The sequence below is a fragment of the Podarcis melisellensis genome, assembly GCF_964234715.1.
Source record: "Podarcis melisellensis genome assembly, chromosome: 12".
Lineage (NCBI taxonomy): Eukaryota > Metazoa > Chordata > Lepidosauria > Squamata > Lacertidae > Podarcis > Podarcis melisellensis.
In genome coordinates, this window is record NC_138544.1 from 59751038 (window position 1) to 59775885 (window position 24848).

Sequence of the window (24848 nt, forward strand, 5' to 3'; positions counted from 1 at the left end):
TGGACTCGATGTCCCTTGTGGTCTCTTCCAACTCTATGATTCTATGATTCTAAGAATAAAACGCTCTATATTACATCATGGGGGAAAATTACACCAATTAAATGTTACTTAGCCCAAATTTCTTGAGAGACTTGTGGAAAGGACAAAAGTAGATTTTCCTTTTTTTTTTCATGTATTCAAGAAAATCCCACCAAACGGAGACAAAAGTGATTGCCTTTTTTTTTTACTTTCAAAAAATGAGTGTGCCGCTAGGTTTTTCATGTAATGCAATGGTCCATATCCACCATAATGAGGTGTTAATTTCAGACAATGTTTTCCATCTTTGGGAATCGACAGTCCTGCAGCAATAAGAAAGTAATTCAACAAATCTTTTATTTTGCATTTTTATTCTCTAATAAATAATAATAATAATAATAATAATAATACCAACTGGGGCAAGAACAACATTTTCTTTTGGGATCTAATTTATTTCACCAAAAACCCTCTGTCAAAACTGCTGCACCACCGTGCACTTCCACCAAAGGTGGTGGTAGGTGCCCTTCACGCCACAATTCCTCCAGCCATCCAGAGATGCACTCGAGGACATTGCTGTGTTTGTGTTGAAGGTACTCGGTTATCTCTTTAGACCAGGCTTCCTCAAACTCGGCCCTCCAGATGTTTTGAGACTACAATTCCCATCATCCCTGAACACTGGTCCTGCTAGCTAGGGATCATGGGAGTTGTAGGCCAAAAACATCTGGAGGGCTGAGTTTGAGGAAGCCTGCTTTAGACCTTCTGCATTCCCCATTCTGCTCCAGGGTCTTCAACATTCTGGGCACGTTCTTAATACAGTCCAAGGAAGCAGATCCTCCTCCACCTTATCCTATTGCTCAACATCCTCTTCATGCTCAGGGTTGATCCAAACATCCTCTGGTCCCTCTGCTTTCCCTTGGGGAAAACCACTCTTTAGAGCTCTGTTGGAACAAACAGCAATCTGGGTATTCTACAGATTGATGTTTGCTTCGATCTAGCTAAAGAATGGGTTTTCCCTGGGAAAGGAGGGAGGCAGGGGGGAAACTGCTTGGACTCATGCTTTCTTGACATGGGACAAATGTGGACAAGCCCTCATGGAGTTTGAAGGGGTCCTGAGGGTCATCTAGCCCAACTCCCTGCAATGCAGGAATCTCAACTAAAGCATCCTGGTCAGATGGCCATCCAGCCTCAGCTTGGAGACCTCCAAGGACGGAGAGTCCACCACCTTCCACCACTTTGACTGCCTTGTCATTTTGGGCTATCCATCAATGCATATAACAGCGTAACTTTCCTACTACATCAGGAAAGGATGGCATGCACTGGAGGAAGGCAGCACAAGGGGGATCTCCCACCCAAAGACGGGTCCCATCTAAAACTCCCCTTGGACCAGCTGCTCACTGGGCTTGCTCTCAAACCCGTCTCCGTAAACTGCAATGACCCGAACAGCGGCCACCTTCTTCAGAGAATGTTTGGGGAGCCAACAGCTCTCAGCTTTCTCTCCTGTTTTCTGCTCTTCCCATTTGCCGCCTGCTCTTCTCCTGAGCTGCACCTTGTACTCTTTTATCACAATGCTGGCTGCAACAAAGCTGGGGCTCCCCCACGTGACCTGGAGTTACTTGCCAAAGCAGGAACTAGGCCTCAGGGCTGGTTTCCCTGGGGGGCTTGAATGGCAGGTCGTCACCACTCTGCTCACATCACTGAACGGACTGAGGCCTGTTTTGGTCTCTACAGCATATCTAAATTCATATTTTGTTTCTGGCTTCAGTCCTGTGACCCAAAACTTTTCCTGACTGCCTTTTATGTGTACAAACACCCATTTTTCCTCCCCCAGAACTCTGTGCTGGACATAATATCCCGAGATCACCCCTTTCTCAGACTCTGCCGGCTTAAATGTCAGCTGGAACCGGTCCCAGGAGACAGCATCTGCCAGCAGGGGGCGAGGTTTAGAGAGAAGGTCTAATTTGGTTCCTAACAGAGACCCACTTTGGTATCTGATGATCACGGCACCTGGATCACTCTTATCGGCCTGCGAGGTCACCACAAACTGAGCCTTTCCAGGCTGAGAAAACAGAGAGTATTCTGCAAAGACCATGGCCGCCTTCTGGACTCTCTTTAATAGGTCTTCGTCCTCAAACCACGGAGCAAAGCTCTTGTCTCCTGCAGAAGTCTCTGGCTTGAGTTCGGATACTTGATCCAAGGCTGCGTTTAACTTCTCCAAGTAGGGCTCCTTCACTTGCAATGAGGTGAATGTAAATGCAACGACGATGTCAGTTTTGTGATCGAGCACCCTCTTCACCACGTCATCCTGGGAGGATACCTTCCCCTTTGACAAGCCCAGGAAGAAGTTGACGTAATAGATCTCTCGGAATTTCAGATCCAGGAATTTGTGGAGCCACTGGCTTCTGAACGCCGACTGCTGGTGCTTCCTCACGGTGTCCCCCAAGGCACTTTCTTGCTCTGCTCCGGCACGAATCGCAGGCAAGAGCCCTGCCACCTGCTTCTGCAAAGCCCGCCTGTACTGCCAGCACAGATCTTGGAACTGCAAGATTTTCTTATGGATTTCTGGGAAGACGGTGGCAGTTGGCTCCTCCAGGAGGTCGTTGCACCTCCTGTCGACTTCCTCCAGCTGCTCCAGAGTTTCCTCGATGTCAGAGATCAGCTTAGAGCTGACCTGACGCACGAGCCTTGCAGCCTTGGACTCCAGCCTGTTCAGTGGGTACAGCCAGACCTTCACAGGCACTGCCTTCTCCCCTTGGTCACCCAGCATTTTGGGGAGGCTGGAATAGACTTTCAAGGCTTCCTCGTAGCTGGTTGGGTTGCTTTCTAGTGCAATGTCCCCATGGAAGGTACAGCTGAATTTTTCAGCCACAGCCTCTTTCTCACCTTTCAGCTTGGTCTCTTCCTTTCCTTGGCAAACAAGAGGAACTTTGACCACCTTCAAGTGGAGTTCGGCTTGAATATCTCGGACTCTCTCAGAGGAAGAAGACATTTGGTCAAACACAAAGAAGGCGTGGGCTCCATACAGGATGCCAACGACCACGTGGGTGCCCAGCCCTTCGCTGAAGACCTCTGGGTAAGTGATATGTTGCAGCCCCATCTGGTGCATGGTCAGCTGCTCAAAATGTGTGGTGGCCGAGTACTGGAGGGTCATTCGGGCCTGGCGTGTGGACTTCCGAGCATCCAAGAGAAATTTGGCTGATCCGTCCACCTTGACCAACCCTGCCAAAAAACTGGCCTTCAATGATCCTGAGAGATTCAGTGCATGGGTTTTGCGGGAGGTCATGTCGGATTCAATGACATGCGTTGCAGTGTTGGGCTGTGGCCGCGCATCAATGTTCTCCTTCAGCACCCCTGGATCCCACAAAGTGACGCCTGCAATTGAACAGAGACGCGGCGAGAGGTCAGTGCAATGGGACGTGGAATTGCATGTGAAATATTGGATGCTCTGTTATGCACAATCCCTTCGCCAATGTGTATGCAGACAGTTCTATTGCGGTTGCAAAAGAATATGACAATCCACATCTTCCTAGGTTTGGCTACTGGGAGACAATAAAGACTTATGCAACATAAGAACATCAGAAGAGCATCTGCTGGATCAGGCCAAAGGGGCCCATCTAGTCCAGGATCCTGTCCTCACGGGGGCTGGCCAGATGCTAGATTTGGCTACGTGCTACCATCACTGATGGCAAGTGAAGTCCAATGGAGAGTGAGGGCAGTGTGATGTAAACGAGCATAAGAGTCTTGCTGGACCCTTCTAGTCCAGGATGCTGTTCTCACAGTACTGCCTCCATCTGTGATAACCGTCATGGCTAATAGCCATCAAGAGCCCTCTCCAGCTGTTTTGGTGCACAGTTTAGGGCTTTAAAGGTCAGCACCAACGCTTTGAATTGTGCTCGGAAACGTACTGGGAGCCAATGCAGATCTCTCAGAACCAGTGTTATGTGGTCCCGGCAGCAAAATCAGTGACTGCACCCCTGATCTCTTCCCTGCCTTCCTGCACTTGAGGCTGAAAAGCAGAGGCTTCTGTTGAGGAGAAAGAAGAAAACTTTAGAGGAAGTGGAGAACAGGTTTGTGTCCGTTTGCATTTCTTGGTACAGAAAGTATTGATCTGATGTGTAAAGATCTTTCCTATTCTAATTAGTTCAAGGGGATATGGGAAGTTTCTCTGTGCGAAAGAAACAAGCAGAAGGTCCATGATGTTTGGGTTATTCCTTCAGAGATGCAGTCCTGTTATCTCTTTCTGTCACGGTCATGCTGACTATACAGTGGTACCTCAGGTTAAGAACTTAATTCGTTCTGGAGGTCTGTTCTTAACCTGAAACTGTTCTTAACCTGAGGTACCGCTTTAGCTAATGGGGCCTCCCGCTGCCGCCGCTGTGCGATTTCTGTTCTTATCCTCAAGCAAAGTTCTTACCCCAAGTTACTATTTCTGGGTTAGCGGAGTCTGTAACCTGAAGCATCTGTAACTTGAAGTGTCTGTTACCCGAGGTACCACTGTAATCATAAGGCCAGAAGGAGCCTGGGTTTCACACTTTTCTAGCTCTTCCTTCTGGTGTGGTGTTCTGTATGTAGTGTTAAGTTTTAATCTTATTATGTTATTGTAAATTTAAGTTAAGTCTGCTGCAACTGGACTTCTTACGGGCAGTGCCAATCCTGAATGGATTTGTGACCATTTCGCTCAGTTGCCTTCAGTAACAATAAAGCTCTGCTGGATGAAGTATTCATCGCTTCTGGTCTATTTTTTGGGGAATCCTGCAACGTGTTTAAGTTTTTACTCTGCTAATTAAACATTGGAGTTCTGCTCCGGATCAATAAGAGTAGAATTCCATGACAGTTTTGGCGCCTTCCAGAAAGTGGCATCACCACAACACCACAAACTGGAGCTGAAATGTTGATGGCCAAATAAAATCCCAAGACTCTCCGGCCACCACCTTTGAGACCTTCTTAGAGGGTTTAAGAGGAAAGGGGGGTGCCACCCCCACCACTACCCAGCCCCCATAATGGCTCATGGTGGTTTGCCAGAAAATCTCCTTATCTCTGGGCACCGGGAGAGGCAGAGGGATCGTCCATTTACCTGGGATGAGGTTGTCCCTTCGGCAGTCGTAGAGCATCCCCAGCTGGAATGGGCGGCCGAGAGCTGCCATCTCGATCACCTGCTCTTCTTCAGCCATTGCTTCACCCGTGTTGCTGCCTGGGCCCAGGGGTGGCTTTTCTGCAAGAGATGGGACAGGGAAAGAACGGCAGGAGGTGAAAGTTCTAAAGAAGCACAAGAGGAAAAGGTGGAGAAACCGAGTCCTCCTGGGAAGACTACCTGGCCATTCCTCTCTTTCCCTCCATTACGTTGACCAAAAGTGGTTGAGGATTTTCCAGCTTCCAAGATTCACCTGGCTTTGCCCCTGATAGATCTGTGCTTTGCGCCACAGAGGAGCTAAAAGCCTAGCATGCTCCCTCTTCCATGTGACAGCCCTTGAGATATTTGAAGATGGCTGTCACGCCTCCTCTCAGTCTCCTCTTTTCTCCATTGTGCCTTATTCCAAAAAGAAACAGGAGTTTGTCAGTTTGCATCTCTTGGTGCAGAAAGTATTGATCTGATGTGTAGAGATCTTTCCTATTCTACTTAATTCAAGAGGGTTTCCGGGAGCTTCTCTGTGTTAAAGAAACAAGCAGAAGGTTCATGATGTTTGGGTTATTTCTTCCGAGAAGCTGAGTACAACTGGCTTAAAATGGTTCTCTTATCTCTTCTGTCACGGTCATGCTGACTACAATAATAAGGCCAGAAGGAGCCTGGGTTTCACTTTCTCCTTCTGTCTCTTTTCCTTCTGGCGTGGTGTTCTGTACATAGTATGCTTATAATTAAGGTTTTAGTCTTATTATAAGTTATTGTAAGTTTAACTGGATTTCTGATGGACAGTGCCAATCCTGAATGCATTAGATTTGTGGCCATGATGCTCATTTGCCTTCAGTAGCAGTGAAGCTCTGCTGGATAAAGTATTCATTGCCTCTGGTCTATTCTTACTCCACTAAGTATACATTGGAGTTCTGATCTGGATCAATATTGAGTAGAATTTCATGACAGAGTTCTGGGCAAGTGCCTGGAACCCCTGGAATCTCACACCGTTTGCAGACTGGGGTGGCGTGCAAAACTATCTTCCGATTTAAATTGCCATTTATTCATTCATAAGGACTGCGGTCTTACTGAGCGTCGCATGCAGAGGGTGCTAGATTCAATTCACGGCATTGCTGGGGGGGGGGGGCTGCAACCCCAGGAAGCTTCTGCCAGTCCGTCCTGCACTCTGCTGAGCTCGATGGAACAACTCAGTGCAGAGCAGGTTCCTGTGGGGGGGGAATGGTTGGTCTCCTCTGGATGGGGGGAGCAGTGGGATCTCACTTCCTCTTAAGAAGCAGGTCCTCCCGGATAGACCCAGCCCTGCCGATGGAGTCTAAGGGGGCACCAGAGGGCCTTTTTTATCTGCTTGCACTGCTGTGCCAACTGCACCCTTCCTGGAAGAGAGAGGGATCTGGCCCCTGCAGGCAGGCAGGCTGGCCAGATTAGACCAGCAAAGTGTGCTCTGCAGAGGGCTGCCTTTGGAAACGGTCCAGAACGCAGCAGAACCCCACATTGTTATCCTCAGAGTCATTTTGCTAGCAGAGTTTCTAGACTGGTTGACATTAAAAGCCCAGCAAGGAAACACGTCATATAAAAGCAAAGTTTTGATAGCTCAAGGATGGAAACATCAAGATCTGCCGACTATTGAGGAATGGCAAACAAAGATGGTAGAGTACGCAGAATTAGCCAGGCTGACCGGACGAATCTGTGAGCAGGACGACCAGACGTTCCAAAAAGACTGGAAGAAATTTATAACTTACCTTGAGAAACACTGTTTACATATAAGAACACTGGCAGGTCTGAGAGAAACCTTGCAACGTATAAATGATGGCGCATTCTATGTGAGATTATAGAAAGAACTATGTATAGCTATGAACAGTATGCTGATATAAATCAACATGTAAATATTATAGTGTGGAAACAAGAAAACCAGAAGAGGGGTAGAGGGAAGTGGCAAACCTGAGAGTTTTAGGTTACCAATATTGTAAGGATGTATAAATATATAATATGAAAATCAATAAAAACAATGGCAAAAAAATAAATAAAAGCAATCTCCCGTAATGAAAACATTCCCGTGGTCACAACGCTGCCTGCAGCTGGGTGCAGGGAATTAACCATCCTAAACTGGGATTGCCCAAAGGAATGGAAAACCCCCCAGTTGTAGGTGGCAGTCTTGAGTTGTACCCTCCAACATTTCTCCAGTGAAAATAGGGATGTCCTAAGGAAAATCGTTAAGCAGTATGTGGACCGAGAACTCCCAGAAGTGCAAGCTTGATTTCGAAGGGGCAGAGGAACCAGATACCAAATTGCAAACATGCGCTGGATTATGGAGAAAGCTAGAGAGTTCCAGAAAGACATCTACTTCTGCTTCATTGACTATGCAAAAGCCTTTGACTGTGTCGACCACAGCAAACTATGGCAAGTTCTTGAAGAAATGGGAATGCCTCATCTGTCTCCTGAGAAATCTCTATGTGGGACAAGAAGCTACAGTTAGAACTGGATATGGAACAACTGATTGGTTCAAAATTGGGAAAGGATTTGGCAAGGCTGTATATTGTCTCCCTGCTTATTTAACTTATATGCAGAATTCATCATGCGAAAGGCTGAGCTGGATGAATCCGAAGCCGGAATTAAGATTGCCAGAAGAAATATCAACAACCTCAGATATGCAGATGACACAACCTTGATGGCAGAAAGTGAGGAGGAATTAAGAATCTTTTAATTAGGGTGAAAGAGGAGAGCGCAAAATATGGTCTGAAGCTCAACATCAAAAAAACGAAGATCATGGCCACTGGTCCCATCACCTCCTGGCAAATAGAAGGAGAAGAAATGGAGGCAGTGAGATATTTCACTTTCTTGGGCTCCATGATCACTGCAGATGGTGACAGCAGTCACGAAATTAAAAGACGCCTGCTCCTTGGGAGAAAAGCAATGACAAACCTAGACAGCATCTTAAAAAGCAGAAACATCACCTTGCCAACAAAGGTCCGTATAGTGAAAGCTATGGTTTTCCCAGTAGTGATGTATGGAAGTGAGAACTGGACCATAAAGAAGGCTGATCACTGAAGAATTGATGCTTTTGAATTATGGTGCTGGAGGAGACTCTTGAGAGTCCCATGGACTGCAAGAATATCAAACCTCTCCATTCTGAAGGAAATCAGCCCTGAGTGCTCACTGGAAGGACAGATTGTGAAGCTGAGGCTGCAATACTTTGGCCACCTCATGAGAAGAGAAGACTCCCTGGAAAAGACCCTGATGTTGGGAAAGATGGAGGGCACAAGGAGAAGGGGACGACGGAGGACGAGATGGTGGGACACTGTTCTTGAAGCTACCAGCATGAGTTTGACCAAACTGCGGGAGGCAGTGGAGGACAGAAGTGCCTGGCGTGCTCTGGTCCAGGGGGTCACGAAGAGTCGGACACGACTAAACAACAATAAAAGGAAAATCGGGACCTTCCAGGTCAAATCAGTAACTGGGATGGCTTCTGTAAATCTGAGACTGTCCCTGGAAAATAGGGGCACTGGGAGGGTCTGCTGCCTTATACGTCAGGTGTCACCACACTGAAGGAAGTTCCTAATCTGTGCAACTGACTGAGGTGCTGTGAGAGCCGTCTTCAAATATCTGAAGGGCCTCACATGGAAAATGGAGCTGGCTTGTTTTCTGCTGCTCCAGAGGGTAGGACTCGAACCCATGGATCCAAATTGCAAAAAAAGGAGATTCCGACTAAACGTTGGGAGTAACTTTCTGACTGTGAGAGTGTAACTCGGATGCGGCAGACTCTCCTCCCTTGCAGGTTTTTAAGCAGAGGTTGGGTGGCTGCTTAGGGATCCTTGAGCTGCGATTCTTGCATTGCAAGGGGTTGGACTAGATGGCCCTTGGGGGTCCCTTACCTCTCTACCATTCTGTGTGTCCAGTGCCACCAGCAGGTTCTCAGCAGCAGCCCACAGTATTTTAATATTTTGTTGGAAGCCACCCAGAGTGTCTGGGGAAGCCCAGCAAGCTGGGCGGGGTATAAATAATAAATTATTATTATTATTATTATTATTATTATTATTATTATTATTATTATTATTACAGGGGTGTCTTTGAGGTTACCTCGTCCCAAGCTGTAGAGGACTTGCTGAGAGATGGAGGGAACTCGACCCGTCATGCTCCCATTGTCCCTCTCCCAAATAAAGGTCCTGCCCCAGGGCTGGCTTGGGGTCTGGATTATCGGCCTCATCCCTGCAGGGCCTGCAGCCGGGCCCCCAGGACTCCTTCAAGACCCTTCCCCCAAAAGGGAGTTTTCGTGATCAGACATTGTCAAGAAACAGTGGGTGCAAGGTGGGCTTCCTTAAGGGCAGGCAGGCAGTTCCTCCTCCAAGGAGGTCACACAGGCAGGTGTGTTTGTCTTTCGCCTTTCCTCGCAGGAGCTCAAGGTTCCCTGCATGGCCGCACTCTCCATATTATCCGCACAAGACCCCTGTGAGGTGGGCTAGTCTGAGAGTTAGCCCCAGGGTCTCCCCCCCCCCCCAGCTGGAACTTGGCAGAATTTAGTTCCGGTTCCTCTCCAGTGGAGAGAACAAAGGAGAGATTCATTTATTTATCTAGAAAAATAGCCCTGGTTGTCCCCAAGATCACCCAGGGATCTTCATGGCGAAGTGGGTCTATTTGAACCCTGGTCTCTCCCAGGTCCTATTCCAACATGCTAACCACTAGGCCACCGTGTTTCCTCTGAGCACAGGTACGCTGACAGCAGCCTGGACCCAGCCAGCCACACATGCAGGATCCCTGCCTAGCTTGAAGAAGCCAAGCGGGGTCAAGGGTCGAGAGAGGATGGGGTCAGCCACAACACTTGAAGGATCCTGTCTATGATTATTCCTGCGTCGCAGGGGGTTGGACTAGATGACCCTTGATGCCCCCATCCACCTCTATGATTCTATGTCATCAGCAGGAACAGCTGAAACAGACCCTGCAAAGGCAGGGCAGTGAATGAGATACCCTAGCTGGACGTGTGAATTCTCAACGTAATCCAGCCCTGGAGGAGCCCTGCTCCCTCTTTAACCTCGTAAATAAATGTGTTCATGGCGGTCTCAGAAAAACTGGGCAAACGCCTCTGTGGATTGGACCAAAATTCAATCTAGTTCCAACAATTCTTTCTGCCAGCGACCAGCCAAAAGGACTTAATATATTTACAGCATTTACGTGCCACTTCTCAGTTAAAACAGGCAAAGCTGTTTCCAATAGAAACCCTTCAGATCCAACAGGCTGTAAAAACAGCTCAGTGGCCAGCATGGAGGCGAGGAGCCGAGGACAGCGGACGCTCGGGTTGCGAACGTGATCCATGCGGGAGGCACAATCGCAACCCGCAACGTTCACAACCTGCAGCACAGCGTCTGCACACATGCGATTTGGCACTTCTGCGCATGCGCAAAGTGTGATTTAGAGTTTCTGCGCATGCGCAACTGCCCAAACCCAGAAGTAACCCGTTTTTTTCAGGATACGGACACACTGAAATCTGGAAGTACCGGAACGGGTTATATCCGGGTTTTGGCACATCCGTAACCCAAAAAAACGCAACCTGAAGCGCCTGTAACCCGAGATATGACTGCATAATCAAAGAGTTTAGCAAAAACAACAACCCCAGACTACTACATGAGATGCATCTCGGAGACCCGCCAAGGGGACACGAAGCCCAGAGCCCCCTCCTGTTGTTTCTCCCCCAGCATCAAGAGGTAGACTTCCTCTGAACCTGGAGGTCCCAATGTTCCTAGATCCAGATAGGTCTGTTCTAGAGTAGGTGTGGGTCAAGGACTTCATGGTAGTGGCAGCTCCTTCCTTCTCTCTCTGAACTGCGCCCAGTCTCCATCCTTGAATGCCATTCCCCACAGATGCTTCTTACCTGGGAATTCCAGACCTGGGCCTTGCCTTCTGCGTCCGGGATCCAAAACAAAAATATATACACCCCACAGCTAGCACTGGGTGAGGCAGGGCCCACGAGGAGCTGGACCCCACAAATTTAATCCGTTGTCATGAAGTGGACTGCGCCCCAACGTTGCAGCCACGGATCCGAGCCCTGCCAGACTCCCAAGCCGCTTCACCTACAAAAGTGCAAGTTTTCCCCTTGAGATATGTTGTGTGTTCCACCCTGATAAGGCCTGTGCTCAGCCTCACGAGCTCTGGGTGGGGGCCCTGCCTGGGAGGTGGCGCAGCTTGTTTCTCCTTGGCCTTCTGGCGCACGGCAAGGCCGTCCTCTGAAGGCCCTCCACGAATCTGACTAAATCTCCAGGTTTAAATCTCCTAAATCCTCCACAAATCTGCCTAAATCCCCTGCGGCAGGGAGTTCCAGGGTTTAACTATGTGCTGCATAAAGGTTTTTCTTTTCTTTTCTCTACCCTTCCCAGCTTCCAAAGACACACACATACCAGGAATGGGTTTTCCCAACATCCAAATTAACCCGCCTCCTGACAATATTGCATTTATTCACAGAGCGCCTTTCCGATAGGGAACCTCAAGGCAAAGCACATGGGAATTTCTCAGTGGGTCTCCCATCCAGGGACTGACCAGGGGACCAGGGTGAGGGGGTCACCATTCACCCCACAGGGAAATCACCAAAGGAAAGTTTGGAAGAATATTGGAGCTTAGATACTCAGGAACAGATTTTAGATGAAGATTGGGAAAGAATCTTTCCACAACCACCCTTTGTTCCGACCTCTAGGATAATCCAGGAACAGGGGTTGAAGCTGGTACAAAAATGGGATTATACACCACTAAGGTTATACTGTACCATATTACAAAATCTGGAAGTAAGAATTGCTGAAGGAAATGTGGAGTGATGGGAACGTACAGTCATATGTGGTGGGATTGTCCGTTACTTAATGAATTTTGGAAACAGATTGGTATAGAAATATCGGGAATTGTGGGAAGGAAGGTGGAAATATCTAAATTAATGGTTTTTATTAGCCTGAGTAGAACAGAGTTAAAAACAAAAGAGGAATGCAAATTGGTAATACTGATGGTAACTACAGCCAGTTAGTTTATAGCGAGTAACTGGAAAAACGCAGTTAACTAGGGGTGAACCAATGGAGGGGAAAATTGAATAATATTATAATTTTTGAATACCTAACTGTGAAGATACATAGAATGAAAGGGTTTAAGGTCAGTGAGAAAGAGGATTGGTTTGAGAAGATATTGAATTATTTGAGTAGGTTTGAACAATTTGGGGCAATTAAAATGTTAAAAGTTAAATAAACCTTGTGGAAGGAGAGGTGTTAAGGTATATAGAAGAGTACATATGGTTGAGTTGAATATGTTATTATGGAATATTATTGAATATGTATATTATTGAATATTGCATACCCAACGTATCAGCCTCCTGGGGGGTTTCACTGTTTCCATTTTGGTGGTTGGTAAAAAACCAAAACCAAAACCAAAACACCATTCACCCCACAGGCGAAAGAGGGGTTGGCAGGTGCCACCAACCAGGAGCTGCAAACCCAGTTTCCTTGGCCTGTGCAACCTGAAATCAAAACTGTTACTAGCAGATAAGAGATCTGCCCTTCACTGACCAGCTTGGGTTCAAAAGAAAATAAAACATCAGGCGGCTGGGCAGCCCCATTTCTCGTCCAGAGTGCCCCACTGGGGTTGCAGGACCAAGAATGGAATAAACTTGCAATAAAGGAGATTCCAACTAAACACTGGGAAAAACTTTCTGGCAGCAAGAGCTTTTTGACACTGGAAAGTGCTGGACTCTCCACCACCCACCAGCGATTCTTGAACCGGGATTCTTGCATTGCAGGGGGTTGGACTAGATGCTCCTGGGGTGCCCCTTCCAGCTCTGTAACTCAGTAACTCTAAATTTTAGAGCCCCTAGAGCGCCCACCCCCCGCAGGGTCCAAACAGAGGCCATTTCCCAAGCAGTCACATTCAGCCACTTCCGATTTCGTCATCGTTGGTTTATTTGCTTTCAGCTATCTCAAAAACTGTACCGGGGAGAGGGGAAGAGGGGAGTTTTTGCTACTTTTTCACTCACTCTACTGCTTGTCCTTCAACCACCACTTTAATCTTCCAACGAACATTTCCTTGAAGCGCCTCAAGCCTAGCATTTCGAGCTATTAAAAAACATCAACGAATTTGATCCTGCCATCTTCACCGGCATCTCCTATAATTGAAAACTAACCTGGACTTCAAACGAGCCTATCAATTTATCGTCCCAATTCACACACACCCTCCTCTTCCCCCCGCCCCCGATAAAACCACTGGCTAAAGCAAAAGCCCCCCTACCCCGCCCTCTGCGTCCCCCAAGGGGCAAGTGCATCGCTGCTCCCGAACTCTCCGAGAGTTTGGGAACCAACCAAGCTGCAATTTGCTACAGCGAGGAAGACGTTAACAGACAGCTGTCAGTCCGCTGGGGCATGGCCTGCAGTTATAGCTTTGTCCTGAAGTTGTGGCCCACAGCCAACATTTGCAGACCCACGGCCCGGGTGCCCCACAAAAGAGGAAAGTTTCCTCTGCTCCGGTCGTCCGCCCATCTTTGGGCGCCAACCCCCACGAGATCTCTGGGCCAGGAGGTCTTCTGGTTGCCCGCTTAACCGATAAATTAAAACAGCCCCTTCTCTCTCTGCCTCCTCCCGGGTCCCGCTAAGGGTCTGTGAAGCCCGCCTCCTGTTTGAATTTCGCCAGGGTCTCCATGGGCGAGCAGGAGAGCAGCAGAGGGTGCACCTGCAGGAAGGGGTTCAGGTTACCCCCGTCGTCTCCGTAGCACGGCAGAAGCCGGCTCTCAGCATGCGCCGCCTGGTGCGCCTTGAGCTCCTTGCGCTGCCCGAAGACGGCGCCGCACTCGGTGCAGGGGTAGACGCGCTCGACCGTGTGGGTGAGGTGGTGCGTCCTCAGGTTCCCCTTGTACTTGAAGCTCTTTCCGCACTCGAGGCAGGTGAAGGGCCTCTCGCCGGTGTGGATGCGGCGGTGCTTCATGAGGGTGGTCTTGAGGTTGAAGGTCTTGCCGCACTCGCCGCAGACGAAGGGCCGCTCGCCCGTGTGGATACGCTGGTGGGTGATGAGGGTGCTCTTGCGGTTGAAGCTCTTGCCACAGGCCGTGCACTCAAAGGGCTTCTCGCCCGTGTGGATGCGCTGGTGCTTGATCAGCTCCCCATTGTGGCTGAAGCACTTGCCGCACTCGCCGCACGCAAAGGGCCGCTCGCCCGTGTGGATGCGCTGGTGGCGGGTCAGGTCCCCATTGCGGCTGAAGCTCTTGCCGCACTCGGCGCAGCCAAAGGGCCGGTCCCCCACGTGGATCTTCTGGTGGAGGATGAAGGTCTTCTTGGCGCAGAAGCCCTTCCCACACTCACCACAGACGAAGGGCCGCTCGCCACGGTGGATCTTCTGGTGCGTGACAAAGTTGGCCTTGCGGTTGAAGGCCTTGCCGCAGTCGGCACACGAGTAGGGCTTCTCGCCCGTGTGGATGCGCTGGTGCAGCACAAAGGTCTGCTTGGAGCAGAAGCTCTTGCCACACACGGTGCACTCGAAGGGCTTCTCGCCCGTGTGAATGCGCAGGTGGCGCATCAGGTCCCCCTTCTGGCTGAAGCTCTTCCCGCACTCGGAGCACGGGAAGGGTTTCTCCCCCGTGTGCACCCGCAGGTGTGTCACCAGGTTGCCCCGGTGCTGGAACCGCTTGCCACACATGCTGCAGGCGAAGGGGCGGTCGCAGGCCGCGTGGCTCTTGGGGCGCCGCGCTCCCTCGGGGGTGCCGGCGGGGTCCGGCTGGGTCCGAGAACGGGGCTTCTCCCGAGGGCTGCCGGAGCCTCCGGGGGCAGGTGGTTTCTTCTGCTCCGGGCCAGCCTGCTTCGCCCACTGGCTGCCACTGCCCTTGCCGCTGCGGACGCTCTGGGAGGCGGCGGCTGCTTCTGCTCTCCTCCGACTCGGCTGGATGTCGCCATCTGGTGGTGAGGAATGGAAAGGGCAAGGCATCAGAAGATAAGACAAGAGCTTTGAAATGAAATGAAATTTATTACGGTCCCAGACCAGCTTCACATACCGTACTAAGCAAACATTAAAACACAATAGAATTAAGTTTGAATTAACAATCGAATATAACAATAAACAATACGAATATGACAGCCATTAGAAATGTGGTTTAGGTCTTAGTCTCTAAAATATTATCTAGAGTTTGCATCTGAGGCCTCAGTCTTTGTAATAGCACAGCGTGTTCCCCGAGTTTTATGGCAGCCGCACAAAATTTGGCCTCCCTTAGCGTGATCTCTGGATCCTTATCCTCTATCAGGAATTTTAAGCGATAAATGTTTAAAAGGACTTTCCCAAAAAAAGCAGAGTCCTTTTCATTGGGGATAATTCAGACGGAAATTCTCATGTGTCAAAAAAGGGTTATTTCTGTATGCCACTACTGCAGCCCGTATTTTGTTGGCCCCAAAATGGGAAACGAGTGAAGTCCCAACTAAAGAAGAATGGCAACTTAAATTGACAGAATATGCGCAGCCTGCAGATTTAACATACATAATAGGATAACAGGAAGAACATATGTTTAGAGAAGATTATAAAATGTTTATTGAATATATAGGGGGGAAATTATGTACACTTGAAAACACTGGTGGCATTAAGATAAATTAAACAGTGTAAATAAGTTTTGATAGATGCAATGATGGAATGCTGAATGGTTTAGTTTTTGTAAACTAAGATATGGAAAATGAACCATGGAATAATATTTTTTCCCCTTGATTTCCCCCTCTGAAAACTAGGTGCGTCCTGTGGTCCGGTGCGTCCAATAGAGTGAAAAAATACGGTATTTGTTAAATGTGTATACCGCCCTATACCCGCAGGTCTCAGGACAATTACAACATAAAATCACAATATAAAAACACCAGAGCCCTTCAGGATTTAACCTCCTTCCGCTGGGCCTGTAAGACAGAGCTATTCTGCCTGGCCTTTAATTTGAATTCATCCTGATTTTTATTTCCCTTCCCTTCCCTCCCTCACCCGCTCTGAGACCCCACAGCTAATTCTCCCCCGGCCTCCTCACTGGCCCAAGTAGGACTAATTCAGCCAGCTAGCCCTGGGGATTATCTAATGCTTATTTCTCCTAAATTGTTTTTTGATTTTTGAATTTTATTGTTATTCATGTTTTCATACTGTATTTTATACTGCTGTTATAATTAAGTGTTTTAAATTTGTTGTTAGTCGCCCGAAGCCCGGTTTTTGAACCGGGAAGGGCAGGGTATAAATTAAAAATTATTATTATTATTATTAGACACATAATAAAAACAATAACAAAGAAGACCTAATTGACACGCACGCCCCCTGACACTCCTGCACTTCTCCTTCAGCCAAGGTGGGAGAGTCGCAGAACTCACCCATGAGAAGGGTGCCATGGGATGCTCCTGTTCCCATCTCTCCTGGGGGGCACCCAAAGTCTTCTTCTTCCTCCTCCTCCTCCTCCTCCTCTGGCTCCATCTTCACAATAACGTCAGGTCGGATGTCGGCTGTATGGAGGGAGAGAGAGAGAGAGAGGAGTCGTCAGGGATTCTTCAGCTGCCATTCCTGCACTGCAGGGGGTTGGACTAGATGACCCTCAGGGTCCCCTTCCAACTCTCCAACCCTTTGGTTCTGTGAGGGAAGGGGCTGCAGCATCCGGGAGCCCCTCTGCCCGGACAGAAGCACCCTGCGAGGCTTGGCCATGCGCCTTGGCAGCCTTCCTCACGGCCACAAACGGGCTGTGGGGCAGAGACCCAGCTGCCCCAAAGAGGCTTATAATAGCCCACCTCCCACCACGGACACCTCGCCCCTCACACCAAAAGCAGCACAGGCTTCCTGGACTCACAGGAGTCCGTGTCGTCGCCGGATTCCCCCCCGCTATAGTCCCAAGGCTCTTCTGCATACGAGTTGTCCTCTGGCTCCATCTTGATGGCCACCTCTGGTTTGATCCCTAAAAGAGGAGAGAAAATCCAGGAGCCTCATTTACTGCTCTGGCCGGGTGCCCTCTTGGGGGGCACAGACCTCTGCCTCTGGCACACAGTTCTGAACAAGGGGGGCTTGCACCCCAAAAGACGCCTGCTGATGAGTTTGCTAAGACAGCAACTGCTGTTCTTAGAGGCTCAGAGAAGGTGTGGGAACCTTCAAGCTTAGGAGCGCAAGGGGGCCAGCGGGCACCGGGGGCCACCCATAGCCAACTCCAGGGGGCCCCTCACCTTGCACTGGGTGTCCTGGGGGGGCTGCGTCGTGCACCCCTCCACCTGCTCCCCAGGGAGGAACACCAGCCCCTCTCACCTGCCGGGGAGTCAGGAAGCGGCTCCCTCTCTGCCCCCGCCGGGTCCTGGGGGCACCCGATGCACAGCTCCTCCTCAGGCTCCACCTTCACCACCACTTTGCGTCCCGAGGGAGCAGCCCAGCCGGCAGCTGCAAGGAAGAAGAATGTTATATTAATTTATTTGTGCAGCCGAAGCCGTTACCAAGAAACCCCCCAAGATACACACGACAAAATAAAATGCATTCCACAGTTATTGAAACCAGGCCTTCCGTTTGGGGGGGGGGCGGAGTTTCTTCACCAGAAGAATTTAACTTATCCCTAAGTTGCCGTTCTAAAGGCAAAACAACCCTCACCTTTTCAGAGACGTGAGGAGCCCTGTCCCCGAATAAACAGTTAATCATTTCCCTCTCCAACATTTGCCTTTTGCTGCTGTCAGCCTCCTCTGGACCAAGGATATGGGAGCCAGCTCTGTGCCCCCACCCCCACCCCACCCTCTCTGAGATGCATTGTGCTAGAACCTTTATTGTCTGTTAATTCTTGTTTCCCATGTACAGTAGTACCTCGGGTTAAGTACTTAATTCGTTCTGGAGGTCCGTTCTTAACCTGAAACTGTTCTTAACCTGAGGTACCACTTTTGCTAATGGGGCCTCCTGCTGCTGCCGCGCTGCCGGAACACAATTTCTGTTCTCATCCTGAAGCAAAGTTCTTAACCCGAGGTACTATTTCTGGGTTAGCGGAGTCTGTAACCTGAAGCATATGTAACCTGAAGCGTATGTAACCCGAGGTACCACTGTATTCATGTACTGAAGGAGCTCGGGATGTTTAGCCTGGAAAAGAGGAGCCTGAGAGGAGATGTGTTGCTATCTTCAAATATCTCATGGTCTGTCACAGGGAAGTTTGTTTTCTCCTGCTCTGGAGGGTAGGACCCGAACCCGTGGCTTCAAGTTACAAGAAAGGAGATTCCGACGAAACATCAGAAAGAACTTTCCAACAGTTAAGAGATGTTTGGCAGTGGAAACATCTCTTCCCTTGGGAAGTGGTGAACTCTCCTTCCTTGGAGGTTTTCCAAGAGAGTTTGAATGGCCGCCCGTCTTGGATGCTTTGGCTGAGATTCCTGCATTGCAATGGGCCGGACCCTTGGAGTCCCTTCTATGATTCCAAACCTATATTTATTTCTTTTCCGCAATACTGAATTTATTCTGCGTTGGCCAAATTGCTGGGTTGTTGGGGGGTTTTTTTGCTCATTTTTGGATTTGCCAAAAGGTTCCGCATTTTGCATATTTGCATTTCCATTGCTCTGCATTTGGAGGCTGGGGCTGTTTGCTGTAAGCCGCCTTGGGCAAAAGCTCATGGTGGAAAAGCGACCTACAAGTCAATCAAATAATCTTGGATCCCCCTAGGAGGGTATTAAACAAATCAGACTGAACAGGGAGTGTGTTTCGGCCCCGTTCTGCATCTCTGCCCCCGGCAAGCTGGGCTCCTGCGACTCACAGAGGGCTCTGGAGGGATGTCTGACCTGGGTTGGGGGGCTCCAGACTGTTGTCCTCCATCTCCTCTCCTGGGGGAGGGCTCCCCTCTCGGTCTGCTCCAACAGCTAATGGGGGCTTCGCATCAACCCCACCTGCCCAAGAGGAAGGGAGGGAATTTGATTTGATTTATTATATTTCTATGCTTGCAAGTCATTCCAATAAACCCCAAATTCCAAACAATAAATAACAACAACATTTCAGAAGATGGAGCTGCTTGAGAGTAGTGGAAAATTGATTTCTACAATGTACATGTTACTAGAATGGGGTGCTAAAGATGAAATGGTTAAATAAACCACAATACAATAGCCTAAAGACTCAGGTCATAATTTGGATATTGCTTCCATGGAGAAGTTATGGGGAAAGGCTATGAAGTTTACTGCTTTTTATACACTTAGAGGAAATTATTTCAAAATGATGTACAGGTGGCATTTAACACCAAATGAACTAGCCAAGATGTAGAAAATGCTGGAAATGTAAGCAGATAGAGGGGCCATTCTTCCATATGTGGTTGATGTGTAAAAAAGCGAAAGGCTTTGGGGAAATGATATTTCTATGTTCCCCAGATAGGCATGTGATAGGAGCTGAAGCTCTCAGAGTTTTCCCGCATGTTTGCTAGAGAAAACTCTGCCGGAAATATGAAGGACGTCTGCAAGTCTGAGTTCCAATGCTCAGAGACAATTTTAAGCTAGACTAAAGTAAGTCTTTGTAACCGAATGACCATTTTAAGCCTGCATGAACATAGCTGCTGTATCTGGTTCTGTATTCCGAGTGAGTGAATCAGTATTAGAAACTAGGTGCCAAATGGCTCCTTAAACCAAGGTTGGAGTCACCAAAACGGAATGCCCGGTTAATATTTTGGGGACAGACAGCTCTGAAGTCTTTATTTTTCAAATGATGGACCGACTGCGATTGTCTGCCTTAAAGCATCCTGGATTACTTAAACGAAAAGGCTAAAACTAACCTATCTAAGCTTCCCTTCTTAAGCTGCACAGGGGTGCACTCTGCTGAACTCACAAACGAGAGCAAGGAAGGATAATATCTAACAAATATACCCTCTCTTAGCCTCCCTATCCACATCCCTCCATAGAGGACCCCTGGGGTCGCTTCCAGCCATACAATTCTGTGATTCCACAGCGCTCAGGACTCACCAAAGGGGAACAAGAGACATGGAACTCACAGCCTCAAAGAGCCAACTTGCCTTGCGCACAACGTCAACGCACCACAACGCTAAGCCCCACACGGTGTGGGGGTGCCCGCCCAGCGCTCTCTGGACCACATCACTGGGGGCCTTGTTGCTCCCATCACCGCGTTGCCTGATGTGGCTTCACTGAACATGCGCAGAGCTCCATCCCTGTGTTGAGGAGAAACAGGAGGAAGAAGGAAGGAAGGAATTGTACATCAGGCCTGCGACTGCCTGCAATTTGGGAAAGGGGGAAGCAAATTTATTTGTTTGATTTGTACACAACCCTTCATCTGAAGATTTGAGGGCAGTTCACAGCATAAAAATACAAAATAAAAACATTGGACTAGGTGAGGCTTGGGCCCTCCCAACTCTTTAGGACTGAGTTTGGCCAGCCACATTATAAGGAAGAGGAGAATTAGAGGAAAGTAGCTTTGTTATTATTGTTATTGTAACTGCTTCATTTGCGAAACGATTGCAATTCTTTGTGCTAAGTTTTCGAAATCATAAGACAAGCATCTGCTGAATCAGGCCCAGTGAACCCAGCATCCTGTTCTCTCAGGGGCTGACCAGATGCCCAAATAACAACAACAACAACAACAACAATAATAATAATAATAATAATAATAATATATTATTTGTACCCCGCCCATCTGGCTGAGTTTCCCCAGCCACTCTGAGTGGCTTCCAACAAAGATTAAAAATACATTAAAATGTCACACATTAAAAACTTTCCTAAACCGGGCTGCCTTCAGATGTCTTCTAAAAGTCAGATAGTTCTTTATTTCCTTGACATCTGATGGGAGGGCGTTCCACAGGGTGGGTGCCACCACCGAGAAGGCCCTCTGCCTGGTTCCCTGTAGCTTCACTTCTCACAGGGAGGGAACCGCCAGAAGGCCCTCGGAGCTGCACCTCAGTGTCCGGGCAGAATGATGGAGGTGGAGATGCTCCTTCAGGTATCCTGGGCCGAGGTCGTTTAGGGCTTTAAAGGTCAGCACCAACACTTAGAATTGTGCTCGGAAACGTACTGGGAGCCAGTGTAAGTCTTTCAAAACCAGTGTTATGTGGTCTCGGCGGCCACTCCCAGTAACCATTCTAGCTGCCGCATTCTGGATTAGTTGTAGTTTCCGGGTCACCTTCAAAGGTAGCCCCACATAGAGCGCGTTGCAGTAGTCCAAGCGTAAGATAACTAGAGCATGCACCACTCTGGCCAGACAGTCTGCGGGCAGGGAGGGTCTGATCCTGCGTACAAGACAGAGCTGCCCTGGACACAGAACTGCCCTGCACCTCCATGGACAGCTGTGAGTCCAGAATGACTCCCAGGCTGCGCACCTGGTGCTTCAGGGGCACAGCTGCCCCATTCAGGACCAGGGAGTCCTCCAAATGGGAAACCTGCTAGCAGGATCCGAGCACAAGAATATTCTGGCCATTCAGAAGCCCTGCTGCCTCGCAGAGCCATGCGCTAGCAAGAGACTCCTGCATGTCAGTCCTTCAAGCCACAACTGAGAGCCATCTCCCCACAAGATCTCTCTCGCTCCACCTCCACCTATTCCCTGCCTCCAGGCAGCCTCTGCACTTTCGAGAACAGCCCGGCCCTTGCCTCCCTTTCCCAACCCGCCTGCTGTTATGCAGGGAAACCAAGGCAGAGACCCTTTGCCCCAGACGCAGCCCATCCAGGCCTCTGACCTCCCAAGGCAGCGTGCTGCGGCCCCGCAACCAGCGGGGGAACACTGGAGAGGTGTGGGGAGCCCCGGAGGAGCAGCCTTGCAAGGGGGCCTGACCTCACCAAACTTCAGTGGTTATGAATGCTGGATAACCACAGGAGGGGAGAGTTGAATTTGTATCCGGATCCTGCATCCGGCTGGGTGCTGTGAGAAGAGGAGGCTGGGCTCTATGGATCCCCCCTGGGCCTGATCCAGCTTCAAGGCTCTCCATATGCAAGTTCTCCTGGGCAGTCTACCTCTGAATAACCAGCTAATGGGGTACAATAGGAAAACACTGCTTTCCTTGGGACCCATTTCTGGGCTTCCCATTAATAGGCAGCTCGTTGCCCACTGGCCTTTTGACCTCCTGCCCTAGTCTCCCTCCGTTTAGGGCATGTCTATTTAGGTCCATCGCTTTCCATTTCTGCAAACAAGCAAGGCTGCGTCCGTGGCAATTTCACCGCCCAAGTCACTCGTGCTGCACCCCACACATAAAAAGGGAAAGGACCCCCTGGACGGCTAAGTCCAGTCGAAGTTGGGTGGAGGCTTCCCAGGAGTGCGCGAGTGGCACTCTGCCCATGCCCAGCAGCCCTCTCGTCCTCAGGTGCCAAATCACCCCCCCCCCAATGTGCGATATGGGCAGGAAATCTGGTCCTCGGCATCGGGGCCGAGCTGAGTCAGACCAGCCCTGAACCCAGAGGGGCTTCGGGGGGGGCCTCCTGGAGCGGGCAAGGCGGGCATCGCCCGACGGGGCGGGCGGCGGAGACAGAAGAAGCTGCGCCCCCTTGGGCCCGATCCTGCAGGATCGGAGGGGGGGCGCAACCCTTAGGGCGCCCCTCTTGCAGAGCAGGGCAGCCGCGCTCCGTCCTGCGCCCCCTTTGCATGCCCCCCTGCTGCGTGGGGATTTCGCAAGGGGGGCAGAAGCATCGCTGGCGGCGGCGGCGGGGGGGGCTCACCTGGCCTGCAGAGGAGAAGGCGTGGGGGGCGGCCTCCCCGGCAAGGGGGCGCGGGGGGAGCCCGGCCGGGGAGAGGGGGGCGGGGAGCAGCTGGCTCTGCCTGGGCCCCTCCGCGCGCGCCCGGCACTCCGGCTGGTGCCCCTCGGGCTCTGCCTGCCTTTGTTGTGGGCGGGGAGGAGACTACAACTCCCGGCAGCCCCCGCGCCGGCGAGGGCGGGGGGAGGGCTCTGGAGAGGGCGGGGGGAGCGGCCGGAGCAGCACCCAACTCTCTGCCTCCCCCCGGTCCCCTGGCCTCCCGGGAGAGGCTCCTTCCAAGGGGGCTGCTGCAACCCCCGCCCCCGATTTCCTGGGTGCGGGTGGGAGCCCCCCTCCCAAGCAACGCCGCCTCCCCCGGCAGGGAATTGGCATGGCACAGTGGGGAGGGATGATGGAGATGCGCCTGATGGATGATCTCTGGGGGTCCGGGAGGGGCCCCTTTCCAGCCTCAGCCGCTTTGGACAGAGGCGATTGGCCCCATTAAGGCCCTGCCCTGCTCAGCTGCCGGCTGGACCGCTGCCCTGGGCTCTGGAAGCGGAAACTTCTGCTGCTCCAAAGTACAGATTATTCGGTGGGGTTGGTGGTGTAAATCACGCAACAGCCCGTTGTTTCGGGGTCCCAATTCAAGGTGCTCAAATTACCCTTTGAAAGCCCCGCATCCCTGAAAAGCACCTCCTTCCCTCCCTATAGACTCCCTTGGGGGCTGAGGACCGCCATTTATGCACAAACCTAACTCTGTAGCTGGACGATGATCATGGCTCCCCCCCCAAAAAAAATTCAAACCCCCCAATACCCATAATGCCCATTACACAAAATCTATGGCACAACCCCAGTTTGGAATGACAGTTCTGTTCGCCTCACTCCCAAAGGGATACTGAAGAGTTGGAAAAGGTTTCGAAAAGGGCAATCGAAACATCAGCAGCCCCTTTGCAGGGTGAAAGCGTTTTCAGTTTTCAGTTTTGCGTTGCAGCAGAGAAAAAAACACTGTGCGGTCTACTCATATGAAACGCAGGGCAGAGCCGAAATGTTCAGACCAGGCTCGTTTCAGCATTTGGGGAGGTCAGGCGACAATGGCACCCCAAAGATTTAATCAATTTTCCTTGGGTTAGAAAACATCTCAGAATGTTTGGGTGGGGGTGGGCTTACCTTTCAAGACATGGGCTTTGAAAATAATAATAATAATCCCCACTTCTTCTGGCAGTAACTGAGCTCCTTTCGGTAGCATTCTCTCCCGATTTGAGTCAGAAAACCCCCTGGGAATAGGGCTGAGCCGATTTCTCTCCTAACACCTGAAAAAGAATTTAGCTGCACGCAGTCCAGGTCCCAACTCCCTCCATCCAGTAAGATGGGCTTGCCTGTCTCTATATTTTTATGACACTGGGCCGGGATAAGGGGACATATTTTCCAGCACACCTGGGTATTTGATGGGGGCGCAGGGTCTGTTCCAGGGGTCACCCTCCAAATGGGGCTGGACTACAACCCCAGGACACGGCTGGTGCCCTCTTCAAATATCTGATGGCATAGGAGTCAAGTCCTAAGGGCTGGGGTCCCTTCGGCCCCCCCAAAAAATATTCAAGTTTGCACCCCTGTCTGAAGGGCTTTCGCCTGGAAGATGGAGCAAGCCTGCTTTCTGCCCCTCCAGAGAACAGGACCCTGAACCAATGGATCAGCGGTTCTCCACCTGTGGGTTCCCAGATATTGTTGGACTACAACTCCCATCACCCCTAGCTAGCAAGGCCAGAGCTCAGGGATGGTGGGAGTTGTAGTCCAACAACATCTGGGGACCCACAGGTGGAGAACAGCTGGATTAAAATCACAAGAAAGGAGATTCCGACTAAACAGCAGGAAGCTCTTCCCTCGGAAAATGGTGGGCTCTCTTCCACTGGAGCTTTTTAGACAGCGGTTGGATGGCCATCTGTCAGGGATGCTTTGCTTGAGAGTCCTGCATGACAGGGGGTTGGACTAGATGACCCTGGGTGTCCCAACTCTTAAGTTTCTACGAAATTGGCCCAAGTCTTCCCTTTGGCACTTGGCTCCCGAGGGATCGCAAAATGGACGAGAAACAGTAGGCATTTCCTGCAAAAGACACA

The 24848-nt window shown here is 50.2% G+C and overlaps 2 protein-coding genes across 2 annotated transcripts; both read right to left on the reverse strand.

Moving 5' to 3' along the window:
* Window positions 1–369: 369 nt before the first annotated feature.
* On the reverse strand, window positions 370–10985 carry LOC309381161 (stonustoxin subunit beta-like). The gene is made up of 3 exons (XM_081931732.1): window positions 10741–10985; window positions 5087–5224; window positions 370–3384 (listed from the first exon to the last, which is right to left on the reverse strand). Exons 1-3 carry the CDS (start codon window positions 10916–10918, stop codon window positions 1625–1627), a joined length of 2076 nt encoding a protein of 691 aa, XP_081787858.1. The 5' UTR covers window positions 10919–10985; the 3' UTR covers window positions 370–1624.
* A 2053-nt stretch (window positions 10986–13038) lies between these two features.
* On the reverse strand, window positions 13039–22855 carry LOC309353671 (uncharacterized protein). The gene is made up of 7 exons (XM_081883108.1): window positions 22723–22855; window positions 20032–20234; window positions 18871–18975; window positions 17375–17503; window positions 16929–17033; window positions 16462–16590; window positions 13039–15033 (listed from the first exon to the last, which is right to left on the reverse strand). Exons 3-7 carry the CDS (start codon window positions 18902–18904, stop codon window positions 13739–13741), a joined length of 1692 nt encoding a protein of 563 aa, XP_081739234.1. The 5' UTR covers window positions 18905–18975; window positions 20032–20234; window positions 22723–22855; the 3' UTR covers window positions 13039–13738.
* Between the last annotated feature and the right edge of the window lie 1993 nt (window positions 22856–24848).